At 40.5% G+C, this 18,020-nt stretch overlaps 1 protein-coding gene across 1 annotated transcript in view; it reads right to left on the reverse strand.

The window, feature by feature from the left end:
- Positions 1-383: 383 nt before the first annotated feature.
- Positions 384-18,020, reverse strand: part of gnaz (guanine nucleotide binding protein (G protein), alpha z polypeptide) — a 33,294-nt gene continuing 15,657 nt past the window's right edge. Inside the window, exons 2-3 of the mRNA XM_085358177.1 lie at positions 16,213-17,521; positions 384-728 (exon numbers count right to left, since the gene is read on the reverse strand). Of these exons, the coding sequence (XP_085214303.1) occupies positions 384-728; positions 16,213-16,935 (1,068 nt within the window). The 5' untranslated portion in view covers positions 16,936-17,521. The remainder of the gene's footprint in view (positions 729-16,212; positions 17,522-18,020) is intronic.

The raw sequence follows: 18,020 nt of genomic DNA on the forward strand, positions 1-18,020 counted from the left end.
CTAAAAATTTTCCAGTGTTGCCTTGTCAAACCAGTGTCTGACTGAAGATCGCACGTGTGAGCAAACTATAAGGATGTGTGTTGGTGTGCATGTGTTTGGGTGTCTCTGCATACTCATATTCAGTGCAAACATGTAGGGTAGAAATCCCACCTCAACCATGGACCTTCAGCTCTGTTGTTTCCATTGAAACACTTGAATCTACAGTATTGTCCATCCCTCACTGTCTTATTAACTCATTTCCTTTCCAGTCCTCTGTTGCCCCCTCTTCAAAGAGATAAACTGCCCGGCAGGCTAACATGCCTTTGTTTATCCAGCCTCGCGGCAGGCTAACAGCAGCCCGCTTTTCACCCCCTACCACCACCCCACCCCACCCGTGTCAGGTCCTAGCATAGCCCAATGTATTTCAGATTGTTCTGGATGATCACGTCCGTGACAGCATCAAACACGAACTGGATGTTGCTGGTGTCGGTGGCACAGGTGAAGTGCGAATAGATCTCCTTGGTCTCCTTGTTGCGGTTGAGGTCCTCGAACTGCCGTTGCACATAGACAGCTGCCTCCTCATAGGTATTTTGACCTTTGTAATCGGGGAAGCACACTGTCAGGGGAATGCGTTTTATCTTCTCAGCCAACAGGTCCTTCTTGTTGAGGAAGAGGATGAGTGACGTGTTGGTGAACCAGTTGTTGTTGCAGATGGAGTCGAACAGACGCAAGCTCTCGGCCATACGGCTCTGTGTGAAGGAGAAAAGGGAAGAAAAGTAGTGGGGGGGGGGGAATTAGATCATGAGAAAAATGACTTCATGACAAAGAAAATGTAGCATTTAGTTTGTAATAACAACTCAAACCAGCCCAGATTTTCGCATTGTGAAGAGTTAAGAACATAGACTAACCGAACTGGACTCATTCTGGTAGCTCGAGATTTCAGGTAAATGAGGACATGTTAAGTCTGAAATCATCCAGCACATGTCACAGACACCTACTAGACTAGCCAAAGGTACGCCTTCTCTGTTATGTCAACACAGACTTGAGACTAAGACAGCCGCAGACCTTTGTTTGAACTCTTATGCTCTCCTCTAAAACTGCTGATTATCTCTTCTTCCGCTGCTTGCTTAATCCAAGTCCTACACAGTGAAATGATCAGTCAGGGAAAACGTGTTCAAGTCTTTAGTCAAACAAACTAACTTATTCCCTAAAGAGTAGCTCACATATAAGAAAATGTGAGTGGCTCATGTGGAACACACTTCTATGGCCTTATATAGTTTGTCATAACAGAAACACTGTGCAGCTGAGACTTAGGAAAGCTTACAGAAGGATAATAAGAACAACACTGATTTCTCCCTCTCAGTGCCTACCTCTTTTCCGTTATGGTTCATTTGGATGCTGAAAACTTTTTTTTCCTAGCATGCTATAACTGTTGTGGCTTGATGACAAAGTTCACCTTCAGCCTTAAACTTTGATAAATAACATTGGAGCTTTTCAAAAAGTGGGTCAATTATCACATTTAGCCGTAGGACCACATTAGATGTCACATTCATTTTCTCTAAAGTGAGATAAAAAAATAGATTTCACAACTCTCTGATGGAAATCGCTGATGCCTGCTGTGTCCTGCAGACAAATCCGTTAGCCATAAGTTAAAGTAAGGGTTGAGCAGAGAGGACTACTAGCGAGAGAAATGAGACTACCACAGTTATGTGTTTTTTTGAAACTTTATGCAGCTCATTTTTGATAGCGTGTTGCAGTAATCTTTAAAAACATGCAGGTTAGGGTGCTTAAGAAAAAACAAAAAGCCTGCGAACATGAGTATGTATGCACTTTCTTACAGCTGTGCTCATGTGATGTTGATTGTATAAGGCAAAGCTAAGAAAGAGAAAGCTGATCTGTTCATGGCATCTGCTGGCATGTGGCGAGTGGCCAGTAGCTTGTGACTGGGAGGTTGTCAGATGAAACGCTGCTGTTTAAAAGGTTACAGAAACAACATGATGCTCTGAGCAAATCACAAGATCTGCACAGCATGAAAAAAAAGAGATACTGAGGGAAATAGCACAGGATTAGGAAATCGCTGCCAGATTCAAAGTAAACCCTCATAATTCAGTGGTGTAAGTGCATTATTTTTGGATAATGATGAAAAGACTGCAGTTATGAGAAACTTGTATTGCAGGTATCCCTTAGATACTGCTCCAAAAAATGCATTTAAAGCTGTTAATGTGTGCCAAGAAGACCGCATTCACATGCACAAACTGTGTTAGTGCACTTTTTATGTTTTCTTATAATTATTTTATTCATTTCAGTGCTAGTTTTAAGCAATAAAAGCACACTCACGCACATATACATCACAATCTCCATACACTTTCACCAAAGTTTCCTCAGGCTTGTTTATACTTTAGCTAGTTTTATTTTTTGTACATCGAGTGATTATTCATTTTAACTACAGTACCCTTGATTATGCTAATTGTTTTGCAGTTCACTGAAAGAGCAGAAATGCCACCAGGGGTGTATTGACTGTGAAACTGAAAATGAATTTGTGATACAAACAGTCCGAAGTTTCAGTCCTGGTTCCTTGTACATTCTGCCTCTTCCTGACCGGCAGCCACCTTTTAAGCCTTATTAACAGAGGTGCCGTGCACAACAACTGTCTTCATCAAGGCACTGTAAATAGATAATTATGTAATGTTAAATAATAGTATATCAAGCTACTAGTTGAATCCTGAATGGGAAACAATACCTGAATACAATACTTTACAGTGGCTTGGTCCATTGCCTGTCGTCATCTAAGGCCTCAGTCACACAGACCAGTTGAGTGCCACCTGGCAACCACTGTCGCTAGGGAAAAATGAGCACTCCGTGACTGTTTGCTAGTGGGTATGTGGATTGCTGGCTGTTGTTTGGTGAAATCTACTAAAAACCTCTTTGTGATTGCTTTCATCGCTAGTAGATTACCGCAGTCACCCGTAGCTTGTACGGAAGATGCCAAATTTTTGCACACTCTGTAACTAACCATGGAGCAGTAATGAAATTTTGAAAAGTGCGACACAGATTGGAAACACAGACCATAGTAAATGCCGTGCCTAAACCACGAAACCATCACATTTCAAAATATGCTAATTTTACTTTGAGGGCAAAGTTTCACAGTATCACCACCGCTTAGCAAATAGCTGGCTATTGTTTGAACACAACTAAACATCTTCCAATGGGCAATGGCTACAATCTTCTAGAGACCAAAGCAATTTGAAGGACGTTGTCGATGCAGTGCTATAGTGCAACTATTTTCACTTAGCAACAGCAGGCAACTTCCACCGTCCACTCAGCAACAGAAAAACATGTGATTGGTCGTTACCAGGGGTCTCTACCAGACTGGTCTCTAAGTCTTTACAACTGGGATTTTGGCAATCAATTTCAATTTCAGCCACTGACAGCAACCCCCAACCGCTGCTTGGTAGGTAGTTGCCAACCAGTCTAACTCTTCTAGCACTCAGTAAAATGTAACATATTTTGATTTTTCTAACTAGATTATGTTACCTTTACCTTGCTTGTGTGTGATTCAGTGCAGCTGCTGTCTTATTATGGAGGTAGCAACATCTTCTAATCCATGTTTAAGGAAGCAGGTCTGTGCACATATTTCTGCTTTCCTGGGTTTAAAATTAAAAAATTTCCAATGACCCTCCTTTTACTGGTTATTGGCACAGCTTGTGCCACCCCACTTTAAAAATCCTGGAGGCACCCCTGCATGTTGAAAAAATTAGGTTGAGAAATAACTGTGATAAAGTGGATTGAGTGGTGATAGTTAGCCAGATGAAATGAAAGCAAGCTAGTCTGGTGAAAGCTGTAATCTTTACAGACTGTTCAAGTAAAGAGTGAACTGTAAAGCCAGAATAATATATGCTTTTTTGAGCATAATTTAAATAGTGTAGTAGAAAGCTAAAGAAAAACTGAAAATCAAAGTATGCACTAAACCATTAACTTTGAGAATCATTAAATGGCTCCCTGGCAGTCATTTTCGCTATCAATGCAACAGTTTGACAGAGTATCCAATAATAAATGCACCACTGAAGGAAGCAGCCTCAAAAGTAAAAAAGAAAATCTGTTGTAACAGAAGGTGATCAACTCACCGAGCTCTGTCTAAATGTCTTTTTAAAGCCTTATTGTCCCATCCAGAAATGAGCTAATTGCTTGAAAAAATCAAAATGAGACACAACAGGAAGAAGGAAATAATTTTGGCTTTAGTGTTCAATACAAATTGCATAAGAGTGTGTTTGCCAAATCTGCTCTGCACTTAAGCATTTAAGTGCCTTTTTCTTTTATTGTCTGTCTGTTTTCCTTTCTGTTACCAGTCCCATGTCGCTACCTAATCAGATTGAATCACAAGCTCTCCTTCCTTCACAAGTGTGCATCCCGGGTGCTGAGACCTAAACATTGTATACCGCATATGGTCCTGTCAGGCTGTTTGAGTTCACTCCTCCTTTTTCCAGGGTGTCAAAACAAGAGCCCAGATGGTAAAGAGAGCATAGCAGGAGACAGCCAGCTGAGCCAAGGGACTCTCAAGTCTCCTCACCTGGCCACCTATCACTTTACAGCAAGTGTTTCCTAACGGGGGGTGGAAGGAGAGCAGGGTTGGGGGGTCCCCAAAGTACGCAGACCCCCTCCTTTGCTTCAAGCACCCACTGATGCAGACATGCTCACACATATGTGCACGCACACACACCCTGCTTCCCCCTCACCTCCTCCTGCCAGAGTACTCAAGAGAGCGGTGTGGGCTTTAATTAAGCTTAAGTATTAATGAGGAAGTTCATCACTGTGTCATTGCTTTGTTTCCCAAATACAAGCCATTTAAGTGTGCAGCCATCTCTCCATTACTCATTAAGGTTAAATTTACATGTCACTGCCTGACAAGAAATGACACCCTGCATCTGTCTGCCAAGGTTGCTTTTTTTCTGTCAACATATTTCTTTTTTTTCCCTGTTGCACCTGAGAGTTGCATTATTCAGACCGCTCCCTTTCTATTTCCGCTCTCTTTTTAATTACTAATGTTGTTACTGTGGGCAGCAACACTGCAGGGTGTAGCTGTTAAGAACAGGCAAACAAACATAAACACAATGTATTTGTACACATGACCAGAAGCACTTTTTAAAAAAAAAGTTGAACATGAGCTAAACAAATTTAACAAATTCATCTAGGCTATTTTGTTTAATATTTTTGTCTGTCACCTTATTATGACAATGATGTGAATAAGACAAAGTTCAAAGCACTCTAAGAAAAATATAGAGGCCATGACAGGTACTAGGCTTGTATGTCGCTATAACAAGGGTCATATATATCTTCTGTATTCTTAGTCATATAATGGAAAGCTCTTTTTCCAAAACTCCATTATTTGATACGAAGAAACATGATGGTAATGCCTTTGATAACCCATTAGCCAGTTAAGAAGCACAGGGCTGGAAATATTTCTGAAAAAAACTATCTGTCTGAAACACATTTAATGCCCGAGCGATTCTGAAAAACAGCCACTACTGTTCAAAGTCACCGATCAGGGAAAATGTTTTACATCCAGGCCCGTTCACACATCATCTCTGCTGTAGCTTGAAAGATAAGGCACACACAACAAAGGTCCACATTCGAAAACGTGAAACCCTATTCGTTGATTTCCAGCGTCCTTTCATGTGACAGGTAATGAATTCCCATTTGAGAGATTACTGAAATAATAAATGAAAAATAGAAGTAGAGCTGACAGTACAGTCAGCGTCTGTGCTCATGTTTGGCAAACACAAGCTTAAGCAAGCGCTAATCTCATATCTATGCTTTTCATTTTCCCCTCACAGATAAAAAGAATTGACTGCAGTTGCTCGGCGTCAGCCGTTGCATATAAACCTGCGCTACATATTCATAATAACACAAACACTCGAACAGGAACACAATACATGCATGAAACTTCATCTATTCTCTCCAGCGCTGCTGTTTATTGTAACCCCCCCCCCCCCCCCCGCTCCTTTCCCTTCTCATCCTCCCTTCCCTAGTCACAGCTCACTGTCAACAGCACAGGATTAGGAGCATTTGACTGGCCTGTTGCTAAGCAACAGTAGCCGTGGTAACCGATTCATTATGAAGACAGGGATGGGACAGCGAAAATGCATCAGGCAATGGGATGATGGGTAAATATACTGTAATTATTATGGTGCATTTTCTGTCTTGCGCGAGTTGATGCATGGAAACGGAACCAGTGTTTTATCGGTCAGATGAGTTCTGATTTTTTTCTGCTTGTATGAATCCTGAATGCTGAAACCACTTAAGTGATCACCGGTCACAGCATTAAGGTATCACAATAAAATGGGACCTTTTGTTCTTGAAAGCAGCTTAAATGTATTTGTAAACATGCGCAGAAAAATCTGATGAATGTCTCAAAAGTTCTAATGACTGTTAAGAACACCAACAACGACCACACACCAAATGTGGTTGTGCAATTCAGCTTTCCTTTTCAGTCCTCTTGTGTTGTTTGTCACTATGTTTAATATATTTCTTATATATTTCTTACAAAGCCTCAGGGCAAACTTTTCTATTAAACCATCCTGCAATGACTGGGTTCAAACCTACAGCACTTCCACCTTACTCTGAGAAATCAGTGAGTCAGAGATGCACTTAAATGAAAACTGATGAGTCACTCCTGGGTAGGACTATTGAATCAGTACCCTGGTTTTTGTTCATGAGAAACTTGTTGTAATGCAAAGTTTTAATTCCCACGAACTAATGGTTTTACACTCTGTGACTCAATTGTGGCACTTCTAATGTAGATGTTAATAATCTTTCCAAGTGTTTTCATTGAATAAAATGTTCGATATTTGTGATGCAATAAAAAAAAAATATGAATGAGTCTACGCAAATAATTTGCATACTGTGCAAATTTATTCAGTGTTACTGACATGCTTTTAACAAGGTCAGAGATATTTAAAGACCTTTAAAATGCCTCATTATGGAGCCAGCTGCTCTAACAACATTATTATAATGTGTCAACCCAGCTTCATTTTGCTGCTTTTGATTTCAACTTTATTGCAGATTATCTTGCAAAATGTTAAAGCAAGGATGTGGTCATGCCTTGTTATCTAAATCTTTGGAGTCTACATTGCTGACTCCCTATAACCTAACTTAAAAAGATGGAAAATGTAACATTTCTCAGAAATGTATAAAAAATGTTTCCCCTGAACGGAAGCTGCTTGTTTCCAGCAACCTTTGCGATGTAGCTGTGGTGTAATACTGCAACCTGATGATCATGTAGATTTATTGGGTGTGGTGTGGCAGCTGTACTAAATTGCCAGAATTTATACCCAAGTTCCTCAATTTTAAACCACTAAGTATCCAATATAAATATCTGTTATACATATGTATTTTATATGTAGCGCTGTATAAACAACAGACTTTGGACATGTATAGTCTTTGTTGTGTCTGTTGTAAGACAAGCCATAGCGTTTTGACACTGCTTGTTGTGTCTGTTGTAAGACAAGACATAGAGTTTTGACACTGCTTGTTACATAAGAGTCTTACACTTCCTGCTTCACACACGTGTGCCCTGCATTCTGTACTGAATACTAATTCATTTTAGTTTTAATGTTTTAAAAGTCACCAATGTTTCGCTTCGTAATCACCATTTTTGTCAGAATCTGCACTTTTTTTTAAATTTTTGCTTTTTTTCTAACCACAAAAAGTAAATGACAGTAAAGTACAGAACAACATCTAATGATCTGTAGGCCTCACTTTCATCAGTTAAGGTCAGAGTTCATGATTCAACAATGAGAAAGAGATGGTAGTGTGATGGTCTGGGTCTGGTTTCTGCTTCAGGACCTGGACGAATGACAGAACCATGAGTTCTGTTCTCTACCAGAAAATTCTGAAGGAAAATATCCAGATATTAGTTTATGTCCAACAGCAGCAAGTCCACCTCTGAATGAAGGTTTTTAAAGTGGCCTAGTCTGGATTTAAATTAGATTGAGATGCACTGGCATCACCTTAGAAGAGGCCTTTTCTGCTTGAAAAGTCCTCCAAGGTGAATGAATTAAAACAATTCTGCAAGGAAGTGTGGGCCAAAATTCCTCCAAAGTGATGTGCAAGACTCATCGTCAGTTATCACCAACACTTGATTGCATGTTTTCAACCAAGTATTAGATTTAAGGGGTAATTACTTTTCACAAAGAGTCGGGTAGCTTTGGTAGATTAATTCAGACACACAATTTCTCTGTGTAACAAACATGTTAACTTGTTCTTCTCTGGCTGTTTTTGAGCAGCTTACCTTGCCTGTATGCTAATGTAGTTTTAAACTTTGTGCAGAGCTTTAGATTTTTAACCAGATTTTTCAGCACTGTAATACTATTGGTTTTGGTTTGTCTCATCACATGAACCCATATGAATCGTGAGATTTGTCTTGCTGATACAGCACAAACCTCAAAGTACGCCTGGTTTGTATGCTAGATACTATCCGCTTTGAGAAAACTGCAGTATTTGATACTTTTGGACTGAAAACTACCTGATTATCAAACTTTTGTTTTAAAATGGCAGCATGTGTTAACCACTAAGACATGCTTAAAATGGCATATAAAATATAATGTGTGCCCATGTCATCCACATCTTATAGCTACAGTACAGTAAACAACACAAACTACCATAAATTAGAACATTAGTAATAAGCATTATTTTTTATTAGTTTTCACTAGAGTTAAAAATTATTGTTGACAATGGTTATTATAAAGCAATATTAGTTACATGCTCTCTTGTGTAATTTTGACGAGTATGATTGATGTGACTCGGTGATTAGCGCTGTCACTTCACAGCATGTGGGTTAGCTACAGTGGCCCCTAGAGACAAAGCACGTACAAACTCCAAAACACATGCAAACCCCAAAACACAACGGAAGTGCTCCAGGACGCTAGGGGCAGTGTTGAGCTTTTGTTACCTAGTAACTACACAAGCCAGGAAGTACCAATGACAGGATTTACGCTGTATCCCAATTCAGGGTCTGCAGCCTTTTTTTTTTTTTTTTTTAAACTTTATTTATCACATTATAGACATACAGTCAAGTAAAACAGGGATCACATAAAAGATGACATTGTGGTAGTACAATGAGGAACAGAAAGAGTGACAAGGACAGTGAGACAAAAGTGAGTACAAAAAATAAAATAAATTAAGGGGAACATAAATAAACAAAAGTTTGCAAGAGCCAAAATCAAGTTAGCAGTTTCAATCGGTTACAGATGTTAACAGTCTTGAGAGCCTTAGTGTTTTTTGATGAGGAGATTGTCCTTATGTCACGGACCCGGCTCTGGAGGACTCGGGGGTCCGTGACCAGTTTTGACTGTTGTTATTGTTGTTAGTATTATTATTATTTGGTGATGTGTGTTTTCTCCACAATGCTGTGTTAGTCTGTGTCCCACTCGTATGTATAGGCAGGGTGTGGGTGTATACGTGTGTATGTCTGCGGGTGTGGCTGGAGGATGGAGCCCAGCCACCTGCAGGCCTGATAGGTGTGGCCCTGCGAAGGACTGGCCACACCTGAAGTTCCTGCCACACCTGTTGGTGATCAGGGCTCGTCGGGGGAGCTACTTAGGAGAGTGTTGGAGCTCCCACCGGCGCGGGATCATTGAGTTATCGTACCAAGTTAGTGTGTCAGCATATGTCTGTGTTGTTCGTATATGCCCGCCGAGGGTTAGTGTTGACGGCTGCGTCTCTGGTTTTCCTACAGGAGGAGGAGTGGTCCGGAGAGGCAGCACACACGGGGGTGCGGAAACACAACAGCGGGGAGCACGAGCACAGATACCGGAGGGAAGCACGCACACGGGGTTCGAGGGAGCAACGGGGAGTTATTGTATTTACAGCCTTTTCACTGTAAATAAAGAGCACTGTTTGCATCGCAGAGTCTGCGTTTTGGGTCCTCCTTTCCCCACATCCCCACGGTCTGCCAGCCAGACCGTGACACCTTATATATTGTGCAAGTTCCATTTTTAATACAAGAAGTTCAGGCTTTCTGCCGAGGACTTTGCTTTTGTGTATATGAAATTTTGCCAAAAATAAAAACCAAATTTATAAAAAAGAAAGCATCATTGTCCTTGTCTTTAAAATTATAATAGCCAAAGATAACATCCTTATAGTACAGTTGAAGATTAGGGAGAACAAAGTCAGTAATAAACTTGTGGAAATCCTTCCAGAATTTACACGTAAATTTACATGACCAAAACAGATGAGAAACTGTTTCAGGTTGCTCGGTCTGCAGCCTTAAAGGCCGCATTTTAAGGCCGATTACGTCACAGCGACACGATGAAGGCTGTCCCAATTCAAAGGCTGCTCGAAATGCAGCCCTCAAATGCGTCCTTAATTTTCCTGAATTTTAAGGATGGGTCGGTGTAGCCTTCATGGCCCAACATATCCCAGATTTCATAGCGCCGCGGTGGTGTGGATAATTTTGCTGAAAAAAACAGCGGAAGTGGAGTCGCCGAAGAGTAAACTTTCGGAAGTAAGTACTGAATATTATGTCACTTATTTATGCGCAAATGTTTTTATAATGAAGAACATTAAAACATGTTGGCCACATGTCGGGAAAGTTATGTGACATTAGCGATGTTTGTACTAACTTGGTTTTAAAGCCTTTACTTCAAAATATACGCCGTTCAATAGTCGACCTTAATCTTACAGAGAATGTGATGATTTTATGGATAATTAAAGTCAGTCATATATCCACAAACACAACAAGCTGAAAGTCAGTGATGCTGCTCGGTTTGCAGTCCTGAATATCACGGCACAAGCAGGATTCACTGCACTGTTAATGTTAGCTATGTTATATTGCTGCCTCTGTTCGGTGGTGTCGAGCCAAACGGACTTTAACGTGTGTTTGACCGAGCTGACTGTTCACTCGTGAAGCTGAAAGAAAGATGCTTTAATCACAGCAGTCACACATGTGTCCACTGTACCATCTGGGAACTCCTCTTGTTTCGTAATAACACAAACACTAAAACCTCCTTCTTTTGTGCTGTTTTGTAGCAGTGTATACACCTGAGACTTTCACCTGTCTGTCTGTCCTGCACTCTCTCTCTGTTTCTTTCTCTCTGATTGTGGAATAAAAGTATGAACATGTGTTTATAAGTCACACTTGTGTTTGAATCCTGCAGCTTATCACACATTTGATTTCCATGTGTGACAACTGCAAGTGTCCAGAGTGAGGACAGACTGAGGGACCCACTGCTGCACGTCATCTGTGAGGCTTTGCACCCCTGATGATCCACCAGGACAAACTCAGCAGTGTGTGAGGAAGATGAGGAGGAAGAGCCAGCAGCAGCTGACAGATGGAGAGAATAGACAGACCGTTCCCTGTTTGTGAAGGACTGCTAGAAAAGTTTAAAATAACTAATTGTCTGTCCTGAATCAGTCTTATTAGGTAATGTTCAAATAATTTTATCATTCCAGTGTTTTCAGTGTGGGAGAAAGTACTCAGGGCCTTCAAGTTACACACTATGAAAGGCAGCAACAAGTTTAATATTCAGAAACCTAAAGTATGTATCAGCAGCAGAATGGACCTAAAAATAAATGTTTGTTCCAGTTCTATGAAGCTTTGAGTATTTTGGATCAGTAGCACTGCTGTGTTTGTTGCATCATATTGCTGTAATTGTTTATATGCTTTATATATTCTGAGGTAAGTTGATCTATAGTGTTACATCATATTCTATAAGGATGTTATGTGTTTGTATACTTTCTGCCCAGTTTGACCCATTTAGCAGAAGCCAGCCTGTTTAAGGCTCTGATATCTATTCTGTATGACTGAAAGCAGTTATGACATGGTCTGATTTTCTCACCCAATAAAGGAATATTTCATATATCAGTCTACTCTTCATTTTATCAGAAACAGTTATCACAGCTTGTACATTTTCTTTTTATAAATATATGTAAGCAATGAGCCAAATTTAGTAATGCCAACATACTGAAGGAACAACATTTGTCTCTTATATATGATACACCTATATATGCACTGTCAAAGATACTTGTCTTTGAGTGAAGATTTAAGGTGATAAGACATATAAATAACTGCAACTTGAATCTGTACTGAAGCTCAGTATTTGACACAGAGTTCATGTTCACTGCTGTAATAGCTAATAATGATTAATATAATAACTATAATATTGGCCATATTATATTTACATTGCCAAAGTGATATGACTTTAGTCTCATGAACAACATTAGCTAATTCTTATTTACTAACTAATCTTAAATAACTGTTCAGTACAGAAATGAAGCCCAAAAATCATGTTTTACTGTCCTGTGGCCTCAGCCTCAGATACTTATCAAATCACACAAAGCTCTTGTAGAAACAAACAAACAAATGAACATAATATGTTCTCCTTCATTTCTGTCAAACAAAGTTGTATGACACGTTTCCAGCAGTTAGTATCATGGTTGCTAGGCAACCTGGGAAGCGCGACGGAGACTAGACCGTCCCATACAGACAAACTTGCCGTTTATTTTGCAAATCGAGCTCAACACTGCCCCTAGCGTTCTGGAGCACTTCCGTTGTGTTTTGGGGTTTGCATGTGCTTTGGAGTTTGTACGTGCTTTGTCTTCTCATACACACTGGGTTGGCCCTAAGCTTTCACGCAAAAACTTTTTATTTAAGGAATGCTATGTGTGGTTGTTCCCATTCACCTGCCTGAGCTCACAATGATCTGTGTAAATTAGAGCTTCTAAAAAATGCATTTTTTTTCTTCTCTTTGTCAAGTTGCCCGAGAAAGATCAAAACTTGCTTTTGCAAAAATGCCTAATGATTAAATTATTACTTTGAGCCAAAGAGCATGGATATCTTTCCTCTTGCTTTTCCAGCCAAGAATTCCCCTTGACACAAGTGTGAATTGCATTAATTGTCCAACTAAAGAATAAAACTGTGTATTCACAGTCAAAACAACTTTACATTGAGGGCAATGATAATGATAATTGAAACTGCAAAGCATGTATAAATACATACAAATTGTACTAATTGAACACACATACAGGTTGAATCAGATGAGGCAGCATATCTCCAAAACTAGTTATACACACCAGCCACTTCATTAGGTACACCTGTTACCTGTTCAACTGCTTATTAATACAAATGTGTAAACAATCAATGACATGGAGGTATGTGACATCATCAAGACAGGTAATTTAAGCGGCTTTGACTGTGGCATGGTTGTAGTATTTCAGGTTTTTTGTGGGATTTTCACACACAACTGTCTCTAGGATTTACAGAGAATGGTTTGAAAAAGAGAAAATATCCTGTGAGCGGCAGTTCTCTGGTCAAAATGCCTTGTTGATGTCAGAGGTCAGGGGAGAATGGCCGAACTGCTTTGAGCTGACAAAAAGGCAACAGTAACTGCAATGACCACTTGTTACAGCTGATATAAGCAAAAGAGCATCTCTGAATCCAAACCTTGTACCACTCCTGTCATCTAAGAACGGAAAACTGAAGCTATCAGTTCGCAGAGGCTCACCAAAATTGAACAAGAGAAAATTGGAAAAATGTTGCCTGGTCTGATGAGTCTCAATTTTCTGATGGTAGGGTCAGAATTTCTTGTAAACAACATAAAAAGATGGCTACATCCTACCTTGTATTAAAGGTTCAGAATGCTGGTGATGGTGTAATGGTGTGGGAGATATTTTCTTTGTACACTTTGGGCCCTTTAGTAACAGCTCCACAGTCTATCTGGATGCTGCTATTGACCATGTCCATACTTTTATGGCCACAGTGTATCTTCTGCCATGACACGAAGTTCCAATCATCTCAAACTGCTTTCTTGAATGTGGCGGTGTTCAAGACACAGTTCACTTTACTCAAATGGCCTCCACAGCAGCCAGATCCCAATCTAGTAGAGCACCGCTGAGTCGTAGTAGAGTGGGAGCCGAGTCTGCAACAACTTTGTGATGCTATTATGTCAATGTGGATCAAAATCTTTGAGGAACCTTTCCAACACTTTGAGTCTATGCCACAAAGCATTAAAGCAGTTCTGAAGGCAAAAGAGATCCAACCCAATACTAGCAAGGTGTCCCCAATCAAGTGGCTGATGAGGGCATTTTTGGTTTTTAAATTCATAAGTATATCATGCATTTTCCTGACAATCCACATAACTCCCCTTCCTTTGGATTTATACACTCTGATAGCTTTCCTCGCCTATGTTTGAATAATAAAAGTTGTTTTTCCTTGCACCAGTTAACTCCCATTGCTATACAGTGCCTGCACAATCTGCTAATTCTCACAGGTACAACCTCACACTTTATTCTGTGAACTCAATTAACACCATACTGCATTTTCTCCTCAGACTTTATTTTTAACCTATAAAGCTAATTGATTTCATGCTCCAACCTGGCTCGATGTACACCCTGTTTTATCCGGGTAACCCATGCATTATCAGGCCAGTCCACTTCCAGCAATGACCAAGTTTCCTCTGCGCTTGAGCTATTTCTGGAGTTGACTGTAAAACATCAAGGTGAAAGTGGATGCTGGGATCGTGGAAAAAGTGAAGCAAGAGACGATCTCCCCTCATAACCAAATACAATTATATTGTTGATCCTCCGTTATCCCGGAGGCAGTTAAACAAGAAGTAACTTTTCTAAAACACTCAGATAAGATGATGAATATGCTATGGAGAAGAAATCGTTTAAATTCCAAAACCATGAAGAGAAGATAACAAACACAAGCCGTTCCCCTCTTTTAGACAGATATAAAATAACTGTGATTACTACATTAAGGCAAAGAGAATCCATTTCACCATCCAAAAACATTAGATAAGGAACTTAAAATGTAGATAAGGCTTTCTAAATTGAAAACTAAAACTATAAATGAAGTTCAGTAAAGCAGTATCATTCCGTGTTTTGAGTAGTCTTGGGTACCATGTCACAAGTGGCTACCAGTCTGAATTAATGTGGCTAAGTTCATTTTTGTTTATTGTGGTAATTACATTTGTTGCACAAGCAGTTATCAGAAATTTTATTGGCGTCACAGCTGTAACAGCAGCACCTGTCAGCAGCAGCACATGGTTTGGTTTTGCTCAGTGGTGTGTTTTGCAAATTTTACACTGTAAAGTGGCAGCATTACAAAATGTTCCCACACAGAAAACAAACGCACAAAGTGGAACCACAGTTTACTGTTTTTCGGTGGGTTTTTTTTGCACATTTAGCCCAAGGTAGGAGAAGAGCTTCATGTTTTAATCGAGAGAACTATTTTGGAATCTGGATTTATGCAGAGAATTAAAAAGTCCTAGATCCTTTGCCTGTTGAAAAATAAAAATGACAAAAAATCTTTGTTTTCCTTAGAAGAGATCATGCAACCAAAGTTCCCTAAATTTGGATACTGTGCATTTGCTCCCTTCAGTTTGTCTCTATTAACAGTTGCCTGCCAGGGTTTTCAGGAAAATGTGCAATTAATAATTTTATTGGTTTAGAGGAGACCAGACTAAACATACAAGTTATGTAAGCCTCAATGGCTTTACTGAGTAATCTTTATTTCTTAATTGTTCCAGGAAACTCAGTAATCAAACTACACAATTGTTACCTTAATTGTCAGCAAATATCTAACAGCACCGATTCTAAAAAGTGTTTTGAACATATCCCTTAATACTTTCAGAGTGATGTTATAGCAAACAATTTCTGACACGAACTAAAAACCATGTGTGTCTCGGTGGATCCATGTGACCACAGGAGGCTTATCTGTGCTCTAGAAGGGGATGCACAGAGAGGAAGTGACACAGCAAAAATGACTTTTCGGAAGCCATTTCTTACATTGATTGTTTCATAGCATGAATATCCAAGCTGTGAAACTGAACTACAGTTCACTGGCAGGTGATTATTAGATATCTCTGCTTTTAAGTTTGCCTGTCAAAGAATCAGAAGTAATCTTACAGACTAGGATGCTGCTGATAAGATAAATGGTACCTAAAATCCACACAGTAAATCGGATAAATGGTGTTTGTTGTATAAAAGAGATGAATTGTCTCCACTTTAATGTTCTAATCTGATGGTGAGAAACATCCCTCTCTCATGACTGCAATTAACTTTTAACAAGAGATAATAATTACTGAATTTGTGCAAATTGGGTAGATATTTGCCTCGTCCCTCTTCACACTACTCTGAGTGGCTGCTGCCTGTCTGCATTTGTTTAGGCATCTGTGCATAAGAGCATTTGCACTGTCAGAACAAAAGTTGGGCCTTTTTAAAGCTGAATTTTCTTACCGTCTGGTTGTCCTCGTAGAGTTTGAGGTCATAGCCGCTTAGCTCAACACAGAAAATGATTGCTGTCACGCCCTCGAAGCAATGAATCCACTTCTTTCTCTCTGAACGCTGTCCGCCCACGTCTACCATCTTGAAGGTGAGCTCCTTAAAGGTGAACTTGTTCTCCACAATCCCAGTGGTCATGTCACGGGATCGTAGGATGTCCTCGACCGTGGGGATGTACTCGGGTGCAGAAATGCGGTCCAGGTCATTTAGGTAGTAGGCAGTGTTGTCCTCTAAGTGGTATTCATTGGATCGTTGAAAGCACTCCTGGACCCCTGAGTCTGCCCACAGACGTTTCATTACCCCTAGCAGCTCTGGAGTAATCTCCCCCTTGCTCTCAGCTGGCCCTGTAAGGGCAAAGAGCTGCACAGCATCATAGGCGCGGTCAGGATTGTGAAAGTCAATTTTAAGAGTGCTGAGAGCACGGATGATGCGGGTGAGAGAGTCGATGGCATTGTACAAGATGAGTGGCTTGTACTCCTTGCAGGCTTCCAGATTGAAGCCTCCACTGTGGATGATTTTCATCTGTTTGACTATGGTGCTCTTGCCAGAGTTGCTGGTGCCCAGCAACAACAGTTTGATCTCACGCCGCTGCCGCTGACTCTCTGAGCGCAAGTGGCGGTCGATCCGCCGCGAGCGCCGCGCCGCTTCCTTCTCCTCCGAGCTCTGACGGCATCCCATGGTCCTCCACCACGTGGTAAACCCAAAGGAACTCGTGCTGCTACTTGATGGGGAAGCAAATAGTAATGAAGTGGTGACTGAATATGTGGCGGTAGAAGGAGAGAAGAGGGGGTTTTGTGTGTACGAGCCTTCAGAGATCGAGAAAGAAGAGATTTCACAATAGACTAGTTGAGGACAAGACAGGAAAGCTACCACACTGACGAGTGACTCAGGAGTGTTTCATGCTTTTTGTTCAGGGGCAGTCTGTGAGTTCTGTGTGGGCAGAACCCAGACTTGTGGGATGCCCACACAGTGGCCTGGCTCTGAGGTCTGACTGCCTACTGAAGCCTGGGGTTCATAGCAGGGGCTCCCCCTGAGGAAATGTTCTGGAGGAAGGTTCGAGAACGTTCAGTGTATGTCAGTAGAGAAAGTGTTTAGGCTTGATGCGAGCAAATAGCAAACCCCTTTCACTCTCTTCCCACATGGCTCTTGCAGTGTTTTGCCCTTCTTCAGCCTCTGAAATCATCCACCAAAGTTGTATCTTTGGCCTGTTTTGCTTGGTCTTCCTGTGGTGAAATATCTCCCAGTCAACTGAAGGCCTCCAAATCTGCCAACACACAAGACAGAGAGGAGTCGTGAGCAAGATAAATAGCAACAGTTTTATTAATGACAATTGTGCTGAAGCGACAATTCATTATATATGTTTTTGTTTTTCTGGAGGTTAGAAGCTTACTTCAGCACAAATAGTTACCACTGGAGGAATTAACACTTACCTACTTTGTCTGGTACCTACACAAACAGATCAGCTGACAACAGACTCTCTCCTAGGGGAGTGAGGTTCATATCATGTCCATTTTTTGTGCAGTTATAGACAATATGTTTTCATTTGCTTGTAATGGATTGTATTTTTTGCATCTTAAGTCTATGGTTATAAAAGCGAAAGTTACATTTAAAAGCTCCATTTGGCAATACCTTTTAAATCAGTCATAGTATTTACTGTGAAAATACCATGTTTTACATTTTGTAGTTAGACTTTTTGCAGTACAAACTTGAAGTAATCTTTTTTTTTTGTCTGTCACATCATTGTGGAGGAATTTTGCTCCACT

The sequence above is a fragment of the Diplotaxodon limnothrissa genome, linkage group LG7 (assembly GCF_057381915.1).
Source record: "Diplotaxodon limnothrissa isolate DT_005_m linkage group LG7, D_limnothrissa_male_GT1.1, whole genome shotgun sequence".
NCBI classification, from domain to species: Eukaryota; Metazoa; Chordata; class Actinopteri; order Cichliformes; family Cichlidae; genus Diplotaxodon; species Diplotaxodon limnothrissa.